General features: G+C 30.8%; 2 protein-coding genes across 3 annotated transcripts in view; one reads left to right on the forward strand and one right to left on the reverse strand.

Moving 5' to 3' along the window:
* Positions 1-634: 634 nt before the first annotated feature.
* On the reverse strand, positions 635-6,187 carry LOC119835050 (trichoplein keratin filament-binding protein). 2 transcript variants are annotated; one of them, XM_038359666.1, is made up of 10 exons: positions 6,070-6,187; positions 5,823-5,996; positions 5,482-5,699; positions 4,839-4,949; positions 4,369-4,551; positions 3,750-3,894; positions 3,188-3,475; positions 2,828-2,989; positions 2,259-2,450; positions 635-1,690 (listed from the first exon to the last, which is right to left on the reverse strand). In XM_038359666.1, the coding sequence occupies exons 3-10, from the start codon at positions 5,694-5,696 to the stop codon at positions 1,499-1,501; spliced, it is 1,488 nt and encodes a 495-aa protein (XP_038215594.1). In that variant the 5' UTR covers positions 5,697-5,699; positions 5,823-5,996; positions 6,070-6,187; the 3' UTR covers positions 635-1,498. The 2 variants fall into 2 exon arrangements, with proteins under 2 accessions (XP_038215594.1, XP_038215586.1); XM_038359658.1 differs by having other exon boundaries at positions 5,823-6,187.
* Positions 6,188-7,530: 1,343 nt separating this feature from the next.
* The window catches only part of LOC119835627 (tetratricopeptide repeat protein 28), a 51,552-nt gene continuing 36,363 nt past the window's right edge, over positions 7,531-22,719 (forward strand). Inside the window, exons 1-2 of the mRNA XM_038360571.1 lie at positions 7,531-7,816; positions 16,993-17,045. Of these exons, the coding sequence (XP_038216499.1) occupies positions 17,022-17,045 (24 nt within the window). The 5' untranslated portion in view covers positions 7,531-7,816; positions 16,993-17,021. The remainder of the gene's footprint in view (positions 7,817-16,992; positions 17,046-22,719) is intronic.

A 22,719-nucleotide genomic window follows, 5' to 3' on the forward strand; every position in this document is an offset into this window, starting at 1 on the left:
CAGTTCCACTTACGGCCATGACCAAAACAAAAACCATCATCGCCTTTGTATACTATCGCCTTTTATTCTTTTTTTAATTATATATAAATATATATGTTATTCTAGGTATTCAACTAGATATTTAATTAATTCCCAATTTAAGCCAAATCGGTATAGACAGATAGAAAACGTGTATTATAAACACAGAAAACATATAACAAAGATTATAAAATATTATTATATATAGAATAAATGTTATATTATTTATTCGTATACATCTGGCTGAAAAAAAAACTTAAGAAAATAGACCACAAATTGGAAAGGTTTTAAGGGTAAGGAAAATGATATGGGCCTCCGGCTCACCGAACAAAACACAGCATCATGCCGCTATTTCACACCGGTTTTCTGTTTTACTTCCCCGGTGCGAGCTGGCCCAATAAATAACGAAGCGTGCTCGATTGTAACATTATTGTCTGTCTTGATGGGCGCCAGATTATCGCTTCTCCACTCCTTCTATTCATTTGTAGTGTATTTCCTAAAGCTCTTGGGCATCTTTAAAGTAGTAGTAAGTAGTAGTAAGTGATTACCCATCAAAAAATATAAAGCTTAGTTTTGTTTTTATAGGAATATACTTGTGTACATAAAAACTATTATATTTTACAAAAATTTATTTATCACTCGTCAATCACACACTTTTTCATACAAAAGTAATGAGTAAGCCCATTATCAAAAATATATCTTTTTAAGTCTAACAATATTCGTATAACTATAAGACTTCTTTGTATTCTCAGTCTGCATCAAATATACGTTAAAATAAAAAAAAAAACTCATTAATTAATTAAAATAAATACATTTTTGCTTAATAATCCAAAAATTACAGCCTCAGAAGCGTACACATCATACATAAATTTGCAGATACGTACAAGAAAATCTATTATGAATATAATTCATTCAAAATAAGCTTATCTATAAGAAACGGCCGAATACCAGGTATTTGTATTTTACAAAACTGATATAAATATCATCAGGAACCTTATACATTTCTTTTTAAATCAATAAATATTTACTTACGTTAAATAATCTTTGTATAAAATGATAACACAAATCATTTCATTTTGTCCAAAAATGTATAAGGGCGGTCCAATATCATCGATCGAAAAAATAGCACATTATAAACAAAAACAAAAAACATTTCAATTATTTTTAAATTTAAATGAATTTTATGAAAACGACTGTGAAAGGGACTGTCATAATAGGCTCGTACTCATATAAGGCTCAAATAAAACACTGTTTTACGAAATCAGGTTCTCAAAAAATTAAAAAATAAGTTATTATGCGTTTTATAGCACGCGAATGTATTAATCGTAACTATTAAATTCACAATTAGCGGCAAAAAAACATCTTCACCAACTCCACCCTGGGTCAAAATTCGAAATTCAATTGCAATGTTTTCTTAAACTAATGCGAGGATGAAACTGGCAAACCACACAATTAAAAATAATTTCATTTTAAACGGAATTCATGTCCAAGCTTGAGCATTTCCTTCGCGTTGCGTTCTAGCAATCTCTTCTCTAATTTTTCTCTCGTTAGCCGCCGCTTCTCTCAACTCTGCCTCTCTGCTGGCTATGGCGTCCATCTGCTCCCTTTGTAGTTTGAGACTGTTCAGTTGCGACTGAAGTGTGTTTATAGTAGAATATGAAGTGTTCTTTAACTGTAACATTTATAATAGATTAGTTATTAGGTAAAGAATTAATTGTATGTTATACTTACTTATGTATAAAATATATCAAACATTAAACATTAAAATGTTATCCACATGATGCTCCTATAAGTGAAAAAATATACATTAGAAAAAATTACGAGTTAGTTAAAGTATATCAATTTATGGAATACTAAAAAAAAAGAAAAATTTAGCAAAGAAGACTTAGAAATCATATTTTTATTAGATAAGAAAATGTTACATATTACAAGGTATAATTAATTATGGAGTATTCTTATTTGGCCAAATAATCCTAAATCCTACTAAAATTATAAATGCGAAAGTTTGTGAGGATGGGTGTAAGTGTATATGTATATATGTTTGTTACTCTTTCACGCAAAAAGTATTGAACCGATTCCAATGAAATTTTGTACATAGATAGCTGGACAACTGGAATAACACACAGACATCTTTTTATCCTGATATTCCAACGGGTAACTGACTTGCACAGGGCGCAACTAGTTAATATAAAGAAATATTGCATTTTATTCTAATAACCCAGTTTGTTCTTACTACCAACCTGTGTTTCCCTCTCTCTAGCGCGCACTTCTTGGTGGAAATTGTCCATTTGGCCTAATATCTGCTCTCGTTCCAAAACATTTTCTCTTTGTTGCTGTATATTCATTTCCAATTTTTCTTCAATTTGCCGCTTCAAAGTCGCTATTACCTCCTGCATTAATTTGCTACGAGCTTCACGTTCTTTAGCCCATAGCTGAAAATACAAAAACAAACGTCAGATTGTATTTATTATGCTAATTTAAAAATTATATAATCTACAAATATAATAGGCATTCAATACATATTTAAGATTTGCGATTTATTATTAGGTATATTATGCTTGTAATTAGGTTGAACTTATATTATTATTTGAATATTATCCGTTTGTTAGAAAAGAAAAGCTATATAATGAAATAATAATGTGGTATAATGAAATAATAATGTGGTCAAAATTTTGTTTTGATCTCCTCATTTGAAACATGTATTTCTTGTAAAATAAACTTTAATATTTATATCCTTATATTATTTAATAGTTATATCCTTTAAATTTAGCACCCTAGAGATCACTGCATTAGACTCATGAATCCATACCATATCTTGTTTTTCATTGAGTTGCCTTGCTTCTCCATCGTACATTGTTTCAATATTCTTCTGTCTTTGACGCTCTCTCTCCCTGTGCTCTTCTAACTCGTGCAAGGCCGCATCTAAGACCCGCTTATGATTTATGCATTTCTCCTTATCCGATTCCAGATCCTGTAATAATATCCATGTATAAATGTTTTTTAACGTTTCATCAACTCGGAACTATTGTTTCTCTTAACTCAATCAATAAACAAAACTATTGTAGAAAAAAAGAATGTCAAAACATTATTACAATGTGTAAAGTAATATTCCTCATATGTTCCAATTATACAAAATAATTTAAAATTCTGAAATTTTAGAAAAGATTACCTTAATTACCGCTCTTCTAATTCTTTCTAACATTTTCAAGTCTAAGCTTATTTCATTCAAAACACATAATACTTTCTTCTTGAGCTTAAATTTATGTAAACCCATATTGATTATACTTGTATCTCTTTCTGCCACAAGCTTTACATGCTCCCTCTCTCTTTCATTTGATATAAATTGCAGTTCATCAAGTACAATTCTTTCTTTCTCTTCAAGTTTTCGCAATTTCTTAACAGCCGTCTCTTTCTCACTCAACTCTGCTATTTGTCCTTCAAGACTATTTCTGAGCTCCTGTAAAAAATAAGTATATTATTCATTACAATTATATTGGACTAGTAATTACTAATTCATAGAGAACTGAGAAGAAAAAAAATCATACAAAAACATTTACATACATTATTGCTATAAATTTTATCCATTTGAATTATTGCATTAAATTTGTAATAAGTAATGCTATAAAAAACACGATAATATTGCTGAAGTATAATATGTAGTATAAAATTTGAAAACTTTAAGGACATGTTAGTGAAGGATTAAAAATAAGAAGAAGGAAGTAGGGGAATACCCTCATTTGCAGCTCTTTCTCCCTCAGTCTTTGCTCTTCTAATTGAATTTGCTTCTGCAAAGCCTCGTCTCTCTCTTGCAATATCTTGCGAGTTTCTTCATCATCCTTTTTCTTTTGTACTTCTTTTTCCACAATTTGTTCAAGCCTGATGAGATAGGGAAAATGAAAATAATTAATGAACAATACATTAGACATTATTATACATAGAAACTGTGACTAATATATAAATAGTATTTAGTAAAATCAGTTTTCATGTTTGAATCATATTAATTAACAATTCGTTCTCATGAATCTCAAGAATGCATAACCTACATTTTAACTACTTATACCTTGAAATAAGGAATGTTTCTTTTAAATATTAAGAAGTTTATTTTAGAAAGATAGTCCAATAAATGGATCTCTTATACTAATAGATCAAATTTTTAAATGCAAAATACAGTTAAAACTGTTTAGAACAACATCATTGAGAACAACACATCGGTTAAAATTACCAAAATCTGGGGTCCAGCTGAGTTATCAACATAACAACTGTTATGACAATCGGTTTTTATGACCAAATATGATTAGTCCCTTCGATGTTGTTATAACAGATTTTGACTGTAATTTAAAAAGTTATTACCAAGCTGATTTCAGCTTTCCATTAGCAATATAAGAGGAAGCAGCTCTCAGTTCTGGTTGCCTCAGGCGCCAGGCATGATACAACTTTAACTCGGCTTCTTGTTTCCTGAGTTGCTCCTCTTTTTCCATTATACCCTGGTTTATTTCTTGGAGAGTTGATGTTGGCACTTTGTTCAGATAAGAACTGGAAATAATTAAAAAATATGTATATGAGAATGTAGACATTTTTTAACTAAAGCATTTTTTAAGTTTTATTTACACAAGAATGAAGGATTCCATGTTGTTCTATATTTAAGATTTTTATTTAGAATTTATTTAATACAATTATATATAAAGTTTTTACTTGGAATTTAATTAATACAATTATAAATTAACCAACAAAACCTCATTAAAAAAACTGCTGACACAGTTTCAAAAGTAATAAATACAATCAACTTTATCAACAGGCTATTTAAAAAAATATATACAAACCCATTCTTAAATAATTTTGGTTGTGCAGCCAAAGCTTTCAACTCCTGCTGATATTGCATATTTTCTTGAAACAACATTAATTCAAGTTTCTTCCGTCTTTCTTCCAATTGCCTGAAGCAAAATTAAGTATTATAATTATTTTTTTTTATTTACACACTGCAATTATAATAGATATTTGGAAAATAATTGTCTCCTGGGTTTGACAAATCTAACACTAGAATAGTTTATACACGGAAATTTAAATGATAATGCAGTCAAAATCTGTTATAAAAACATTGAAGGGACTACTCATATTTGGTCGTAAAAACCAAGTGTCGTAACAGCCAATGATGTTGTTATGTTGACAATTCAGTCGGGACCCCAGATTTTGGTCATTTTAATCAATGTGTTGTTCTAAACGATGCCGTTGTAAACAGTTTTAACTGTATCAAATGATGGAGCATCTGCCTTTGCTGAGCTTACATAAGATTTTGTTTATTATATTTATAAGAGCAAAATAAGCAGAGGATTTGTTCATTCAAACATAAATATTATATACATACATACAGTCATAAAGTACAGCATAATATACCTGATTAGAAAACTAATAAATATGAATAATTCAATAATATTATTACAAGAATATTCAGATTATATCACTTACGCTGCTCTTATTTTTCTTTCACTTAACAATTCAGCTTCTCTTTTAGCCTTTTCGTAGTATCCTTCAGTTGTCCACTGTTCATGGTGTCTTGATTTGTTTGTATTCTTCTCGAAATAATTGGCTACCTTCTTTAATTCTTCTGCACGACGCAGCTCATTATCACGCTTTTGCGCTGCCAGAGCTTGCAACTGCCATTGAGGTTTTGATCGTATCATCGTCTAAAAATGTTAGAAATTCATTGTTAATCCAATTTATTTAGTATAGAGCTTGTCAATGAAACATTTAAGAAACTAAATAAAACAAACACGCAATATAACAAATACACAAATTGCGTGACGTACCTGCTACTATATAGAACAAACGACTTAAATATTTTTAAAGGATGAGGTGACTAATTCGTGAGATCAATAATATTTCACGGTTGACTGTGCACGATGAGACCTCAAGTAATTATGACTATACTTGGTCGTTGGTTACTCGCAAAAACCTTGCATTCGGTTATGATCGCGTAGGCGCTAAAACGGTCAGAATTGGAGCATGAGGTCAGTCACTTGATTAAATTACATTCAATTCACTTCCTGGCCAAACCGTTTTAGTTAACTATCTTCAATCACGCTATATGTAGCATTACATAAAATCAGTTCAAATTTTCTAGGAAGAAAACGGTCTCCGTTTGTCAAACGTTGTTTATTTTGTCATAGAAACGTCAAACGCTAATCATGTTGCTAAGCAACGGATTCGTTATACGTTCAAAACGTTGTAGCAGACGTACAAATAAATTAATAGGCATCTTACCTTTTCATTAGTAATTAAAAAATATATGGCCATCACATACCTATATAATATCTAATATTTGTGTGAACTGTATGCATGAACCATAAAATGATTACGCCTGGATTAAAGTGAGATTCAATTTTTAAATACACAGTTGGCACCAATAATTTTATAGGCGATTTTTTTTAAGTAAACGCCTAAGGATTTCTGGAATAAAGTAAATAAATATAATAATACCAATGTCAATAAATACCAATGCCATAAAGCCAATGCCAATGTCATAAATGAATAAGTTAACTCTAATTAACGAAAACCTACTTCGATAATTCTTGCAGAATTTAATATGACCGCAAGAAATGTTGATTTAACGGGAACGTCGGGGACATCAACTAGTCTTACAAATCTATTATATTGCTTTTAAATCGAGACAAAATTTGCACATCAATATTATCTAAATATAGAAATGGTTTTCTTTAGATTTCAATATTCAGAAATGTAATATCATATTGGAGAAATACATGCATGTAATAAGCTTTCAAAGCTCTTGTTTCTACTGAAGCGACCGCAAGCTTACGGCCTTCAAGGTGATAGCGGGTCACATTCCGGCGCAAAGAGTGAGACAGCAATAAGCATCCTGCTCGTACTTTATAGTAGATGTAAATATAATGTTGCCCGTTTTGTAAATCTATTTACCATTATGGAAGGAATAATAAATTTACTGAACGGATTCTTTTCTTGCGTTGCATTGATAAATATTTTAAACATTTGTAGATATTTTCAGCAAATAAAAAATAAACAACAATGTTATTCGTACCATCAATAATATACATTGTTAACTACATAATTTCTAATAATTTATCTATTCATACTATTTATTTTTTTAGATTAACTAAGCTTATTAATAATATGTCCTCTACTTTATATGAAATAAATAAATCAAAAGAATTGAAAAAAAAGTAGAAGAAACGTTTTATAGTTTTCAAAGTTTGCAATCAAAATTATTTTCGTGAAAAAATTAATTGTTAATATAACACAACACTGTCAGCGACAGTAAATACGTTTAGCAAATAGTGGGACACAATAAATTTAATTTTATTATATTGAATTTATATTCAAAAAAAAATCATATAATTTTGTGTAGAATACTGAAATTAAAGTTGAAAGTTGTGTGCAAATTTTTTTATTTTCAAATATATTAAGAAACAACAAATCTACCATTTTAAAGTAGGCTTTTACGATGTCTAAGTATAAACTGGCAGCACTGGGCGCCGGCAGTCAGTGCAACGGAGGCTGCGCTTGCGCATGCTTATCGCTATGCATATTCGGTTACAACTTTCTAAATTCAAACATTTTTCAAATATTTCAATCTAATACAAATAAATACAGCGTGATACTACAGAAACAGTGTTTTCAAGTGTTTAAACGTTTTTAAAAGTGTCTAATCAAATAGAGCTTGTGTCTACGATTGGTATCATTTTTTTGGTCTACTTGTCCGAGTGTAACAATCGAGTTCCAAACCAAGAAATGGGTTTATAATTGGTCTAAATCAAAGGTTGGGATGGTATGTATCATTATAACTGCATTACTGGGGTGTTGAGATAATTTTGTGTGTTAAAGAATAATGTTAAACGTACGGTATTATTGTACCTTAACATAACTAGTTTATATACCTGGGATATATAAAACTTAAAGGTATACCCGCTAACTATGTTGTCCGTGGATATATACAGCTTTGACATTTGTAGAAGTTCATTAAACTCTATATGAAAGCGCTAAACACCATTCATAAAGATTTATGAGTAAGTGAGTGAAACCGCGTGTAGATAAGGCTTGTTTTATATCCATGTGTGCATAGTTATATTATTGTACCTTAAGAATCGTGTATGTGTAAGCATTTTCCATACGATGTATGTATATATCTATCTATAAGGATAGGTTTTTCTATCCACGATTTCAAACTGTGTTACATTTACACGTTGAAAAGTCTATTTTGCTTTTCGAAATAGGCATAGAAATATATTATAAGATGAAAATAATTTGTGTTTTTATCATGATTCGAAAACATTAAACAGAATAAGGAAAACTTCGATTTGAAAATCAGTATTAACGAAATATTACTTCAAAATAATAACTAGAATGTAATGTGTTTCATATATATATGTTATCCATAAAAACACTCTGCAAGTGGTTAAGTAAAATTCTACAAACGTTTTACAAAACGAATTAAACGCGCGCAAAGTTCAGTCGCTATCTAGAGCTTAGCCCACGAGTCAAGTTTGAGTTAATTTTAATTAATAGCGTATTGTATCTAAATGAGGCAACCATCTTACAATTTCTTGAGAATTTTACGTAATACAACTGTTATATTAGGTTTTATTGTGTAATAAAGTGACAATGGTTAATTTTTATTACTTTTTGAGATATCAAACATCATTAACACGAAATCTTTTCGGATTCACTGAAAATTTGTATAAAATAAATGTTTGCGTATATCAATAAATTTTGTTGATGTCGATTTTTTACTTCAAATCTTTATAGATTACTGACTGAATTAGCAGCTCAGTGACCCAAAGTCTTCATATATTATATTAACTGCAATTATTGTAATTTTTGAAACTCATCAAAAATTTATTCATAAATTACGCTGAAAATATCAGTGTACATAAGGTAATTTTATAAAAATAAACAAATTTTACTCACATTTACTACTGTTAATGAGTTGTAAAAAGTTCTCCGTCCAAGCATAAAATAAAATGCAAATTACAATTTTAATTTCTAGACGATCGTAACAGGTAGCAATGTGATTTTATAAGCCATCATCGCATCAAGAGCGGCTCGCCGCGGGCTGGGTGCGCACGCGCATGCCTCCGAAGGATATTTATTATGTGTACACGTAAAAGTGCTCACTTTGATCACACTGACGTGTAATAATAGCGTTCATTACTTGTAAAGTGATCTCCTAGATTGTTTTAAATACTATTCCATTAATTCGAATGTTTCCTTCATCAAATGCAATATTATATATTTTTTGTTTTTGTATACTAATATATTATTACAAATGGTATATTTTAATATGTAAAAATATATTTTATGCCAATGTAAATATTTATGTAATTAAGTAAATATGTACTTCTTATACTTTTATAGCAATTTTCCAGCTGACTATGATTTTTCAAATTTTTTCATTACTTAGTTTGCCTAGCCGTGTAATTTGGTTTTCTATTATTGTTTAAATATCTCGACCAAACATTTATGTGTGAAAAGCATTGTAACACAACCCAAACTAATAGCATAGATAAATTGTAATATTGAACAGACCAGACTTCATTAACGAGAACTTTTTAATTTGTACTTCAAAGAAATTGATTTATATCAGCTTCATAGACACCTATAGGAGTAAAGATACAGAGGTCACACGTATTGATTGATTAGTCCTTCATTATGAGAGCTTTATTGATTCCATGTATCGTGCGTAAATAATCGGCTTTACAGCGACGTGTCGTTCGTTAATTTAGTATCTATTAGTTCCACCGAATTCCACTCGCACAATAGACGTGATGAGAACTCGCCGAAGAATATTTTGTTCCAAACGTGCGGTAATCAAACATAATAATTACGGAACGGAGATCCGATATGCGTGACGGTCGAGTACCTCTGTGGGACTCAATAAAACCTATGGATAATTGTTATCTTTACTCTTTTGTCTCAACCTCAGCTTTTAACGACGCCCCTTTGGTCAGATAAAAAGGACCGACTGATTCTTAAGTATTAATAAAATACATATTAGTTTAATTTCAATTTCAGTTTAATTTTTTGCGTTTTAAATGATACTATAACATTTTATATCGACGATATGACATTTCATATCTTTATGTAAAACAATAAGACAATCTGGATATCGTTTTTTGAAGACATTATTTCATTGCACGGTAAACATTAATATAAATAAATACTAGCAAATCTTGAAAAACTGCATAATGGTTTGCTTACATGCCGGACATATTTTCACGTACATAACATCGTTTTAAAGTCGTAACATATGCATTCTACCTGAAAATAAATAAAGTGCTTATTATATTATACCTATTAATTTCAATCATTAAAACTATAGTGACACGAGGAAAGCTATGAATTTCTTAGGAATTTCATAAAATACTGGAATTCTTCTTACACGACAATCTGTATGATTGTCGTGTAAAGTATCAGAATGTACATACATACTTTAAAAACTACTCTTTAAAACAATATAGATCAATTTTTACTATTACACCTACTCAAGGTGTACCGCTACTACAGAAAATCGCCGTCTCTATAATTTTGGTTACAATTCTCAGTTACTCAACAGATGTGACTAACGACTTACGAACGCACCATTAAAATATTACCTTCATATGCGTATTACGTACCCACATTACGTAGAATGAACAATAGGCCTAACAAAGGTGGAAAAAATATATTCAGATTGTTCACAATCACGCCACCTCACGTGCGCCTAATGATGGCAGCATACACACTTAGAATTTCAAATCTTACCCATCTGGCTACTGGTTAAGAGGAATAGCTTCAGGCTAACAAACCGAATTTCACTATATTACACACGTGCGCCACTATTAAAAGTTTCCTGTCAGGTTAAGCGTCATAGACATTTGTATGCAATGATGTGCCGTTATACTTTTGAGTTAAAAATGATGATGATTTTTTGTCTTTAGGCTAACAGAATCTTAATATATAACATAATCTACGTGTCACGTTGTTTGTCCGCGATGGACTCGCAAACCACACATTTGATTTTACTCAAATCTGCACACTAGGTGCAGTTAGATTAAGACAGAACTTAAAAGATAGGATAGTTTTTATTATAGCAAGTAACTACCCGGGCGAAGCCGGAGCGTGCAGCTAGCTTTATATAAAACGTGGGTTTCAAATATTGAAGTGCATGCTGCATTGAATTCCAATATAATTTTGTTAGATGCAAATAATCAGTTAGCACGTTATTATACAGGCTTTTAAATTAAAATTACACCACGCTACAGATATATTATATACTAGACCACGCTCTGTTATTGTGTCATAAAGAATCAACATCATCGTGGAATATATTTTAACAATATATTTGGCAATAAATTATTTGAGCATCTCCTAACAATTTATGACTGCAACCAAGACCAGTAATTCTGCATTTCATTTTATTAAATATTGTATTTAAATGTTAGACCTAAAAAGGGTATTGAGTAAATGATCTTTTGTTTTAATTTAGTTTCAAACTAGTTACAATTCAATAGACTATAATATGTGCGTGCGCTAACAATGCCTCATACTTGGTCGAATGAAGAATAATCGATTTAGTAAATATATATTGTTATGTAGGTTAAGCTTTTTGTATTAACGTTTATAAAAGAAAACAACGAATCTACGTATTTACAGCTAAATACTGTTAATGTGATATATGGTGTATATATCTTATACCTTTAAACGAGCAATTCTTGTATATATATATATATATATAATTGGAATCTCGGAATCGGCTCCAACGATTTTCATGAAATTTAGTATACAGGGGGTTTCGGGGGCGATAAATCGATCTAGCTAGGATTTTTTTTTAGAAAATGTCATATTCGTGTTTTATTCGTGTTTTTTTTTCCTGACATCTATTGGTGAATAATAATACTATTTTGCTTCGTAGATAGCTGGACAACTGAAATAACACATAGGCACTTTTTATACCGATATTCCTACGGGATACGGTTACGCAGCAGGCTTACGCGGTTTCAACCGCGGGTCACAGCTAGTGGTGTATATATTATCTTAATATTTTTGTATATTACATTTCTGGCGTTGACAGGAAATAAAAATTACAACTAGCTGCTAGTCACAGCTGTTATTTATTGTAATGGAGATTTAATTATCCTATTATTCAAGTTGGATAATACTGCACACATTCTGCGATTTTATTTCATTTGTTCAAAAGTTACAATTTAATATTACACAATATTATATTTAGAACGAAAAAAAAAAAAAGAACTTATGCCACTTAATTAAATTTATTTATTTCTTATATAGGCGTAAAGTTTTATCTTTATTTCTTTTTCCAATATTAATATTACACTATTAATATTCTGTTCTTTACCCAAGCACATACGTACGTGTTTTATATCTTAATATATATAAATCTCGTGTCACAATGTTTGTCCTCAATGGACTCCTAAACCACTTCACCGATTATAATAAAATTCGCGCACCATGTGCAGTTCGATCCAACTTGAGAGATAGGATAGTTTAAATAATTTTAATTACGATAAATGACAACCCGGGCGGAGCCGGGGCGTGCAGCTAGTAGCTTTATAGAACACGAAGTACGCCTATTTAACTTTATTTTGTATTACTCGTACTCTAAAACAATTCCATTGCTAATTTAGAATAAAAAAATAAATCTTTTTATACAACACATAGCATTTTATACAACACCATTTACCAACATGATGTAGGACGTGAATAAATCAATTTCAGCTGGTTAGTTACTTTAATTATCTCTTTACGTATATCTATCTACTCGTAATCATAAACAGGGAGTTTATGATATTCCACTCTTAACTCTTTTACAACTTTATTAACATCTTTTATGTTTAGAAGACATGATTGGATATATAAAATAATGTATAAAACAAAGTAATTTGTAAAATTAAACACATTCGCTTATCTCCTTTATGATTTGCATTCCACACAATTTTTATAGACTATTTTAGAAATTGCTGTGCATGCAGTTTTATTAAAGAGTCCTTCAATAAATCTATACTACCTATACTTTTATAATATAAACGTATAAAAGTTTGTTTGCTTATTTCAAAAATTCTTTCATAGTTGGATAGGTTCGTTAATGCTGCTGCTTTTTCTTAAATTAGTAGAATACATGCCTAACATTATTACATTTAAACACTTTTATTGTAGTCATACAATTATGATTTCATTTACGTTTTATTATTTATTTTGTATGCATGAAAATAACACAAAAAATGAAAATACCAAAATCTAGATAGTCCAAGAAGTTGAATACCACTAATAGTACTAGATATTCTGTGGTATGGGTTTAAAACATGAGATAAAGATGACACATCCATAAAGGAAATCTTGTCAGCATCGCGATTTATAGCCAAGTCTCGTAGGAACCCTATTTTTACTATGCTGACTATTTAAGAGACTCTTAAACCATCATTAGCATAATATCAATTGTGTATGTCGGTTGCCAGTTGTATTCAATGCTCCTTTGTAACTTTTCATTAGGTATATTATTTAACTTAATTCTATATACAATAAAGAATAAATAAATAAAATGAAAAATGAGTATCTAATCTGAACTATATATTTGATGCCCTATAACCATGACTACAACATAAATGTGGTATTTTTTTTAAATAATAACATACTTACATATGGTATAAATTCCCAACGTATTGGCAAACGCAAAGCGAATGATAGTTCTTAGAATGTGTAATAAATTCCTTACTAAGAACCGTTGGAAGCCAGAGCCCGTAATGATTTATCTTGTGAATATACACTTTCTCACATAAACCGGATTAATCATTTATTTTTATCAGTGCATCTCTAAGCAACTTCTGATCAAATGTTATTTGTTAAGTTTTGTTTGAATGTATCGTTACCCCATACTACGTGTTTTTATCAAACTTAAAATATTACATTAGAATTCGTAAAGCATTTAAACACTGCTGTTACATCTATATTAGATACATAAAAAAATCTGTAACTTCACTCTTACTCTATCTAAGCACAGAATAATAAGTACAAGTAACCTAAGTATATATTTTTTTATACATTGTGTATGTTACTACAAATTATTCTATGTACATAATACCCACATATTGTATCTTTAATGTTATTTTTTTATGTATGAAACAACCAAAATTAAAAAAAAAAGAAGAAACTTTTCAACGGATTTTAAATTCAAAGCGATTAATTCATTATATTATTAACCCGACGTTTCGAACACTTTACAGCGAGCGTGGTCACGGGGAGACTCAAGAGAGTTTTTAATTTCTAAAAAAGAAGAAATCTTAAAGAGTCCTGTCTTGAACAAATAGTTACAAGAAGTCTTGTATGTGGTAGTCGACAACGCTTCGGCACGATATGGGCCAGCTCGCACCGGGGAAAAAAAAAGTTAAAAGTTAAAATATACCACAGATAACATAATACTAGACTATACGTAATTGTGCCCATTAAATTAATATTTTTAATCGTGAATATAAAACTATTATATGATATTATCTTATTCCTTAGTGACATTATTTTTTTGTCTTTAACGCAGAACGAAAAGAATTTAAAGAGAGGCTAACCATTAATGAAACCTATATGCGGCTATGGAACCTACTGGCAAACCTCTCTATTAACCAATTAATTTATTAATGTTCAAATGTCATAGATAACCATATTTGAATGAATTACAGAAATTTGAAATATTAGCATCGTTATACCTTCAGAACGTGTATATGTAAATTTTATTTCTCATAATATTTAAGTACCTCGTTATATATTGAATGTAAGTTTTAGTTAAATCAGAGCAAAGGAAACGTAAAAATAAATATTACCTACTTACTACTAGTAACAAATCGAACCATTCACCGGATGATGTATGAGTGCCAACACTGCTTCTTTATTTTTAATTACTTAGAAATTTTAATTTTGACCTAATATCATCGTATCAAGCTAAAATTTATAAGAAAAACAACAAATTTATAAAATATAAGCTAATTAATTAAGACATTTAAAGCTTGTTCGAATTAAATAAAATATAAAAATTCAAATGTGCCTATAAACACAGTAGGACTTTATTGCGTTGACGTCAAAAGTTGTAATTTATTCATAGATCATTGATTCTTCATTTGAATCTAAAACTAATAGTACTTAAATTATATGTTGATTAGGCTTCGATTATTAAAATCCTGTGTTTAGCTTTTACCGCGGGCTAATTTATTTGAATTTCCAAGTTTGACGGAAGCCAACGACAGGGAGATATAATCAGTAGAGCAGGAAATTTGAACGAAACAAGTTCTATTGGTAACTGGGATTTTTATTAACACTTTTTATCTGTCTGTGTGTCTGTGAACGTGCACATGGTAATTTGATAGTCATAAATCATCAGCTAATTGCGTAATCAAAACGTTCATCATTAATATTTTTAACGTATATTGTATGCTCGTACGTTGAACACTTTTTTTACGTTTCACCAATTTTAGATCACAATAATTATATCTAAGCTTCTAATATTGATAAAAACTGTTCATATTGTATAAAAAATTAAAGAATTTTTTTTAATATTTAACTACCGGTCAGCTGTAGTAGGTACGCTTCGCCAGTAGTAAGTACAGAATAGGCATATAGCCTATAGCACTCGGATTACAAGGTACATATGTAACGGTGAAAGTTCCTGATATAACCGCGTCCGAACAAACAAACTATTCAGCTGTGTGTATGTTATAGTATAGCTTAGCTTAACTAGCACTTGATTCAGTGGCACTGTTTCATTTAATCTTAATTATGAGGCCAGTATCATAATGTCTAAAATTGTCAATTTTCATCGCTTATTTAACATTTTTCGAAGTAAATTTTTTGTTTATTCATCGAAGACGTTTAGACAGATTAATCGTGCAAGGGTGTGGGACGTGGGTGGAACGAGCCCGAGCTACATACGCCATGTTGTTAGCAGCTTGGTACACTATTTTAGGGCTGCCGCGTGCATATTATAATTTTTGTTTTATGAGATTAAAAGTGAGTAACGACTTTTAAAAGTGGTACATACTACCTATGCTGTGAGAGATTGCAAATCGTCATCTCGTGTTAACAGGATCTGCATTTTTACCAAAACTTTATTATTGACTTTTATTGAAATGAAACAACTTATGTCGATATTGTCTAGACGTTTTTGAATCTTACAATGAGATAAAAACATTGTACTACTGTATGCCTCCATATTGCTTGACAGAATATTCCATCATATAAAATAAATATTATTATAAGCGAATTGCCAAAAAGACGATGGTATATATGTATTAATGAATAAATGTATAGTGAATAATAAAATAAACAGTATATTTTATATACCTATAAAGAAACAGAGCGTTATACGGTACACAATTTAGTATTTTGTAAATTTACGTGAACATCAATTTAAATATGCCATACGTTCCCTACACTAAAATTATGTTTATTGCATTATATGCAACACTATGCTAAACATACAAATTTCACAATATTACCAGTATAAGGTTCGTATTTTGCAAAATCGTCTATGAAACATGCGTCGGGTCAAAACGCTTGCCCCGTGTCAGGTGTGGCGCGCAATCTCTTGTAATAATACCAACAGCTTCACTAGATTATGTTTTCATAATTGAATATATTTCGATGAACTGGTACCATCATGCAACAATCTTACATATGTATTTTCTGTGTTAATTTATACATTGTAAATGAAAATATAAACAAATACTTATTTTAATGCTATATACTTAATTATTTATAGATAACACGATCAAAATGGCTTCAAAAATAACTATTTATAGCATAATGTACAAAGCATAACACAGACATTTTATACCCAACTGAGATGATGCATTTTTATGTAGTTTGTAATACTTTTTTTATTTTTGAGGATTTTTTTATACTAATTGATATGACACACAGAAGATTTTTGAAATGTAATTTCCTCTTACATTAATTTCTCTTTTTCAGATACAAAGAAAATAATGTAGCTGAAGAACATGTCGCAGCGCGACTTCTCCGAGGTACTTATAAATTTTTCAAATAAATAAAATGATTAAGTAATTAGAAATCAATTTAAAGACAATTTCTATCTGATAAAGGTCGTTGGATGGCATAAGTAATATCTTAAAATCCTTTTATGAGGATATCAATAAATTGCAATAAAACATTACATTCTAGTTTTACATTCTGATACCTTAATCTATGGACTGCGTAAAAGCGTGTTTCATACTCTAATCTCCATTAGAAGCCTAATTACTTTCCCATAAATAAGGTAAACTGTGGACCAGCTTCACCGTTATTATGCTCCACTAAAGGATATTGTTACTAAGTTTATTTGTATTTTGTACTTTAAGACTAATGGTGTTGACTAGTTCGTATTAGCTACGGTCCATGTTACATGCCACTGTGGACTTGAAAAGGCATTCTTAGTATAGCACACCACATTTATATACCTTCAAGCACGCGACAATAATGTTACTGCCATGATTAATGTTTTGCAATAACTTGCATGTTTTCTTCGCTATTTTAATTTCTTCAGAGAAACCATTAAAATAAATTACTCTTTCTACCTTACAACATTCTTAGGTCCCAGGTTAGGTAGATGAAGGCACACTTTAGACTCCCAAGTATTTTTCAGTTTTATGACAATATTAACGCAATTGTAAGGCCGCTGAGAAACCATTTATTGAATTTCTTTATCATATTATTAACACCTACGCTCGGGAACGAAATTTTATTACTTACAAGATTGCTGATTATCTATTTCGCACCCTTATGTCAGCAGACATAAAGTCGAAAATAAAAGTACCGAATACTTGTTCTTCACAATGACACGGCCAAGTCATGTAATTCAAATTGTGTTGAAGCGTAGATGTGGGGGTCGGAGTAGGCGGCTGCAACACATGTTGATTGTAGATGCATTGTTCCACCGTTGTTAACATATTCTGTTACTTTGTTTCTATGTAAAGATCTTAAAGAATAGCCGTTTCTTTAGCGACAAACAATAAATACAACCATTCAGTATTAACTGCCATTTAAGACGCTATGAAATCGCATTACCCTGCAAAACCAAAAAGTAATGTATTGAAAACCAATATCTAACTATTGTAGTCTTAAATAAACTTTCTAACCTTATTAGGTTAAATACGAGTATATGTCAATTTTTCTAAAACATAATAAACAAAAGTTTATTTTTGATACAATATATGAAATATTATGACCTTGATAGATGAATAATTTTAGTTTTATGTAGCCAATGCCCCAAAAAATTTAATCGATATGACAAACGTTCATATTTATATTGTGACCTCAGTACTCAGTAGTGCTTATATCAAAAGCGGAAATAGCAGCTATAAATAATGAGAAAGTCAGTTCAGTCGTTTCTGAAACACAAAAGCACCCTCCCTATTTCGTATAGCATCTTACGACTCGTGCAAATTTTTTTCAGCTCTTTGTTTTACTAAAATGAGTGTAAGCGATAAAATTTCGCCCACATAAAGGCGATCGAAAGCAAGAATGTCTGACAAGCGTGGATGCATAGCATTACCTAGTCACACGCAATCAATTCCATGTTGTTTCTGTTTCGAACGGGGCAATGACAGGCACGTAATAATTGTAAACACGACGATTGTACGTGGACCAGCAGTTCATTTAATTCATGAGAAAATGACAACTGAAGATGAGAGAAAGTGAATAGTTAGCAAGTGGAGCACGGTAACATTGTTTTGAATCAATTTCTATTTATTTTTAACAGCCAAACTGATAAGGTACTAATCTAATAAATCATAATACCCAGTTGAAGCGTCGTGAAGAATTTATCATACTGCTATACAATGATTGTTATTATACTCTGTTCATTTCAACGAATTCGAAGCGATAATAGTTTTCTTCGTAATTTTTGCTATACCAGTGTTATCAACTTTGTTGCAAAGGTTTAAGAATACGTTCCGCAAGCACTTACAGCCTCACCTAAGTTAAGTTTAATGTCACGTAAAACAATCCTACCATATAATCGGAAAGGATACGTAGCTCCTCAGTATTTATTTATACTTCGGCAGAGAATAGTAATGGTTGGGGCGAAGTGTGCAGTTGCAACAGTGATTGTTAAGCTCATACAGCGTACAATACGCCATATTTCAGAGGTTGACGAGACGTCTGGATAAAAATTAGCAGTTGGTAAACCAGTTCCATGGCTGCTGTATGTGGATACGTCATACGTGCAGCGCAAACGATATAGTTGCACTTAAATAAAAGATTTCGTATTGGATTTAAATAAATTTTTCCTTTGAGAAATGTTGTTAAAACTTTGGAATAACGAAAAACATTTTTGAGAACCAGGGATTCGACTACCTAGTCGTATATAAAGGTACCCACTATTAATATAAAAATTGTTGCTATATGAAATTCGCATTCAGAATACTTATGAAGTCTTCTTACAATAGTCAGAAGTTATACGTACATTCTAGACATACTATTCAAAACAATTCTAAGGTTATTACATATTTTTGTGAATAAACATAATTTCTAAATGAGAAACAGAAGTACAACATGCAACAATTATCTTAGAATTTATATTGACTGTCAGGTAAGTAAGAGATCTAATAAAGGAACAGGCCGAGTGGAAATCATTGTAAATTGGTCTGTCTGCGAGTAGCGGTGTTAAATACCTATGTGTTCAGGATTTTCTCATAATTACATACTTGCCTGCGTAACTGCTTCGAGAATATGACATTTATAAATCGAAGTAGCTGTAAATGAATTATAGTGGATTCGTCAATGATTTTTATGTTAAATAATCTCGGGATTGGATTGGTAGAGTACGGTTTGGTGTTAGTTAAATTACCGCATGTCTTTTTAGTATTCATTACGATGGTATAATTAATTGTTATTCAGTGGTAAAATGTATTACAGATTGGATTGACGTAAAATTAATTACGTTTATTTACATTATTTTTAATTTAAATTAATATTTTAAAAGCTTTTTAAAAAAGGACTTCAGTTTACATATTGTGCATAAAAATTTTACAAAAACCCTTATATAAGCAGCATATAACAAATACTATTCTGTTTTAAATTCATTGTAATCCAACGTCCCAGGAAGAGCGCCCATATTTTAATGTTACCGCAGCCGCAAGAATTGCACTAAAAACAAGGGCTGGTCATCGCCTCCGATACTTTTGCGGTAAATGCGGTCTAAGCGTACGTGCCGACAAAGCCCTCGATCCATGACCAGCTCTGTTTGATCACATAAAACCTTTTATAACCATTTTGTAGTTTTAGCTAGAATTAAATACATCTAAACTAAAAGTTAAGCTTAACTGCCTTTATTATACAATCATGTCAATGTAAAACATAGCATTTGTATCTAAAATAATAAATGAATACCTACGTCGTTGACTGAGTGAGTTTTAAGATTAGTAATTTCTTTTTATTTTCTTGTATTTATCGACTTGTTGTAAAATCATAATTCCAAATACAAATAGAATATAATAATGATTTACCTATCATCAAGTATTGTAAAGGTAACAATAAAATTGTTACTTTACTCAATACTTTAGTCAACTTGTGTGACGTCTACACATAATAAAACAACAAGGCTTACTTTGCCCACAAGACAAATAGGACGGGAATTGTGGTCTTGAAATTGAGCCGTCGTGAAATTTTTAATTATGGGAAATTTGTGTCAAAACTTTTCATTTTTAATCAAGTCAGCTGAATGCTCGAAGCAAAACCTTTAATGTGCTTTTTGAATTATTTTAAGTACCTCATGAATGATTTTATAGGAAATTATTTAACCATGCCCGTGAATATGAGTAGGCTATGTGTGCGTAATAATTTTGAACATTTATTTTTTTTGTAATATAGCGGGCAAACAAACTGGTCCGTATCATCACCGCACAAAAGATTTTGTTAAGTGCGTTTGGCCGAATTTAATAAACTTCGGTTAGTCCGCAGTCCTTACACACAATTTAACATACTGTATAAACATGAAAGATTATTACATTAAAAATGCTTTATTCAACAACAAAGAATATTTTCACGGTGCCTTATAAATTACACTTGAGTAATTTCAAGCAATTGGTATACGTGAGTATTGCAAATTACATGTTGCAATCAAAAAATTAAAACGACTTACGCGGCCCACAGATGTGAATACTCGAAAAAGTTGTTTGACAATGAATCTTATCTAGGGATAATACGGTGTTTTATGGCTTGAATAATCGCTTATACAGTATAAAATGGAACAAGATGCGTTTAATTTGGTCTTCATGTTACTCCAGAAGCGTACCGTAGCCCTATACCACATTCTTTCGCGTGTAATAAGTAATTAAGGTTCAGCCCGCCTCCTTCCACGTGAAGCCACTAGATATCTGATGTAGAGAAAATTAAAGCATAGAGCATGTGGAGAGGATGTCATAAGTATCATTATTATCTAGATGATTAACTTTTCTTCTATAGCTCAGACTGGTTTAGTTATGATTTAATTCTATTATCTTTTTCATTACAATAAATTTTAACGCGAAGACTGGATTGCTATCGCTAGACATGTCAATAAAATATTTTTGTATTTAGTAAATATTGCCTTCAACATCACACACTATAATAATAGACAAAACACACCTGCTATATTTGTATTACAAGCGACAAAATTGGTTTGTTCTTATATAATAGATATCATTTTCATATTCTTCATATTAGATAGAAGATTCCTAACGCATGCGTTAATCTTTTCTAGTGAACATATATCAAGTTTAATTGATGATTTACGCGATAAATATCCGTTCTAAATCGATTGGTATAATGTAATTTGCAATTTTGCTTTGCATTCTTTTATTTCGTATTCATGCACGACGTGGCCGCTTGGCCATTAAATTAAGAACCTTCGCGGTCCATAGACATCAATTTATTCTCTTAAGGATTTAAGCTATGGCTGCAATGCAACATTGGTTTACTATATAATACATATGTCTGGCACGTCCACATGTTCTGTTGGGTCGCATAAGTGTATGTTTAAAATTATTAACGAAAAATTTATAAAAATTTTAAGTAGGTATATTAATCTCTTTATTTTTATACGTGACTTATGAATAAATAACACTTACAATATTCAAACAATATTATTTGTTTAATTGACGTTACAAATTATCATAAAAACATAGAAAAATGCGGTAGTTCTTCGGCCATTGACCAATAGGCCTTAGGGCTGTCATTTTGACAGCAAAAACAACATGGCGCAGGATGATTGCGCGCGAAACCGATCGTCACGAGCGCATTCCACTCGCGCCGTACGCGTGCCGGAACAAAAACTATGATATGAAAGTAATTTTCTCCTGAATATCACGCTGATGCGTAGAGAACACAGATGGCGAAACCATAATTTGCGGTACCATTCTTTGTGTTACATTGGGTAGCTATTTCATTTACCTAAAATAGAGAACAATGGAAGAAAATTGCACTAAACCTGTACTTAATTGGGAAGTCTTTGTATTAATGGTGAACTAATATTGGTTTAATGGTGAACGAAATAATATTGAGAGTACCTAATAATAATAATAGTAACAAGACGGTAAAGTTACGTATATTAATAAGGTAAACGTATTTTAGGTACCTAAGTTTTAACGATTTAGTACTTTATATTAAATATCTGGGAACACATGTCACAGGTCGCCTTCCCTGAGGCATTAATTCAAGTAT

Source organism: Zerene cesonia, chromosome 2 (genome assembly GCF_012273895.1).
Source record: "Zerene cesonia ecotype Mississippi chromosome 2, Zerene_cesonia_1.1, whole genome shotgun sequence".
Taxonomy (NCBI): Eukaryota; Metazoa; Arthropoda; class Insecta; order Lepidoptera; family Pieridae; genus Zerene; species Zerene cesonia.

Bases quoted from the DNA above. Each gene is read 5' to 3' on its own strand.
- LOC119835050 (XM_038359666.1), bottom strand. From the start codon at position 5,696: ATGATACGATCAAAACCTCAATGGCAGTTGCAAGCTCTGGCAGCGCAA. The intron at 4,552-4,838 runs GTTTGTATATAT...AATTATTTCCAG, and splicing joins CCAAAATTATTTAAGAATGG to TTCTTATCTGAACAAAGTGC. The intron at 1,691-2,258 runs GTTGGTAGTAAG...TAAATGTTACAG, and splicing joins CTAGAGAGAGGGAAACACAG to TTAAAGAACACTTCATATTC.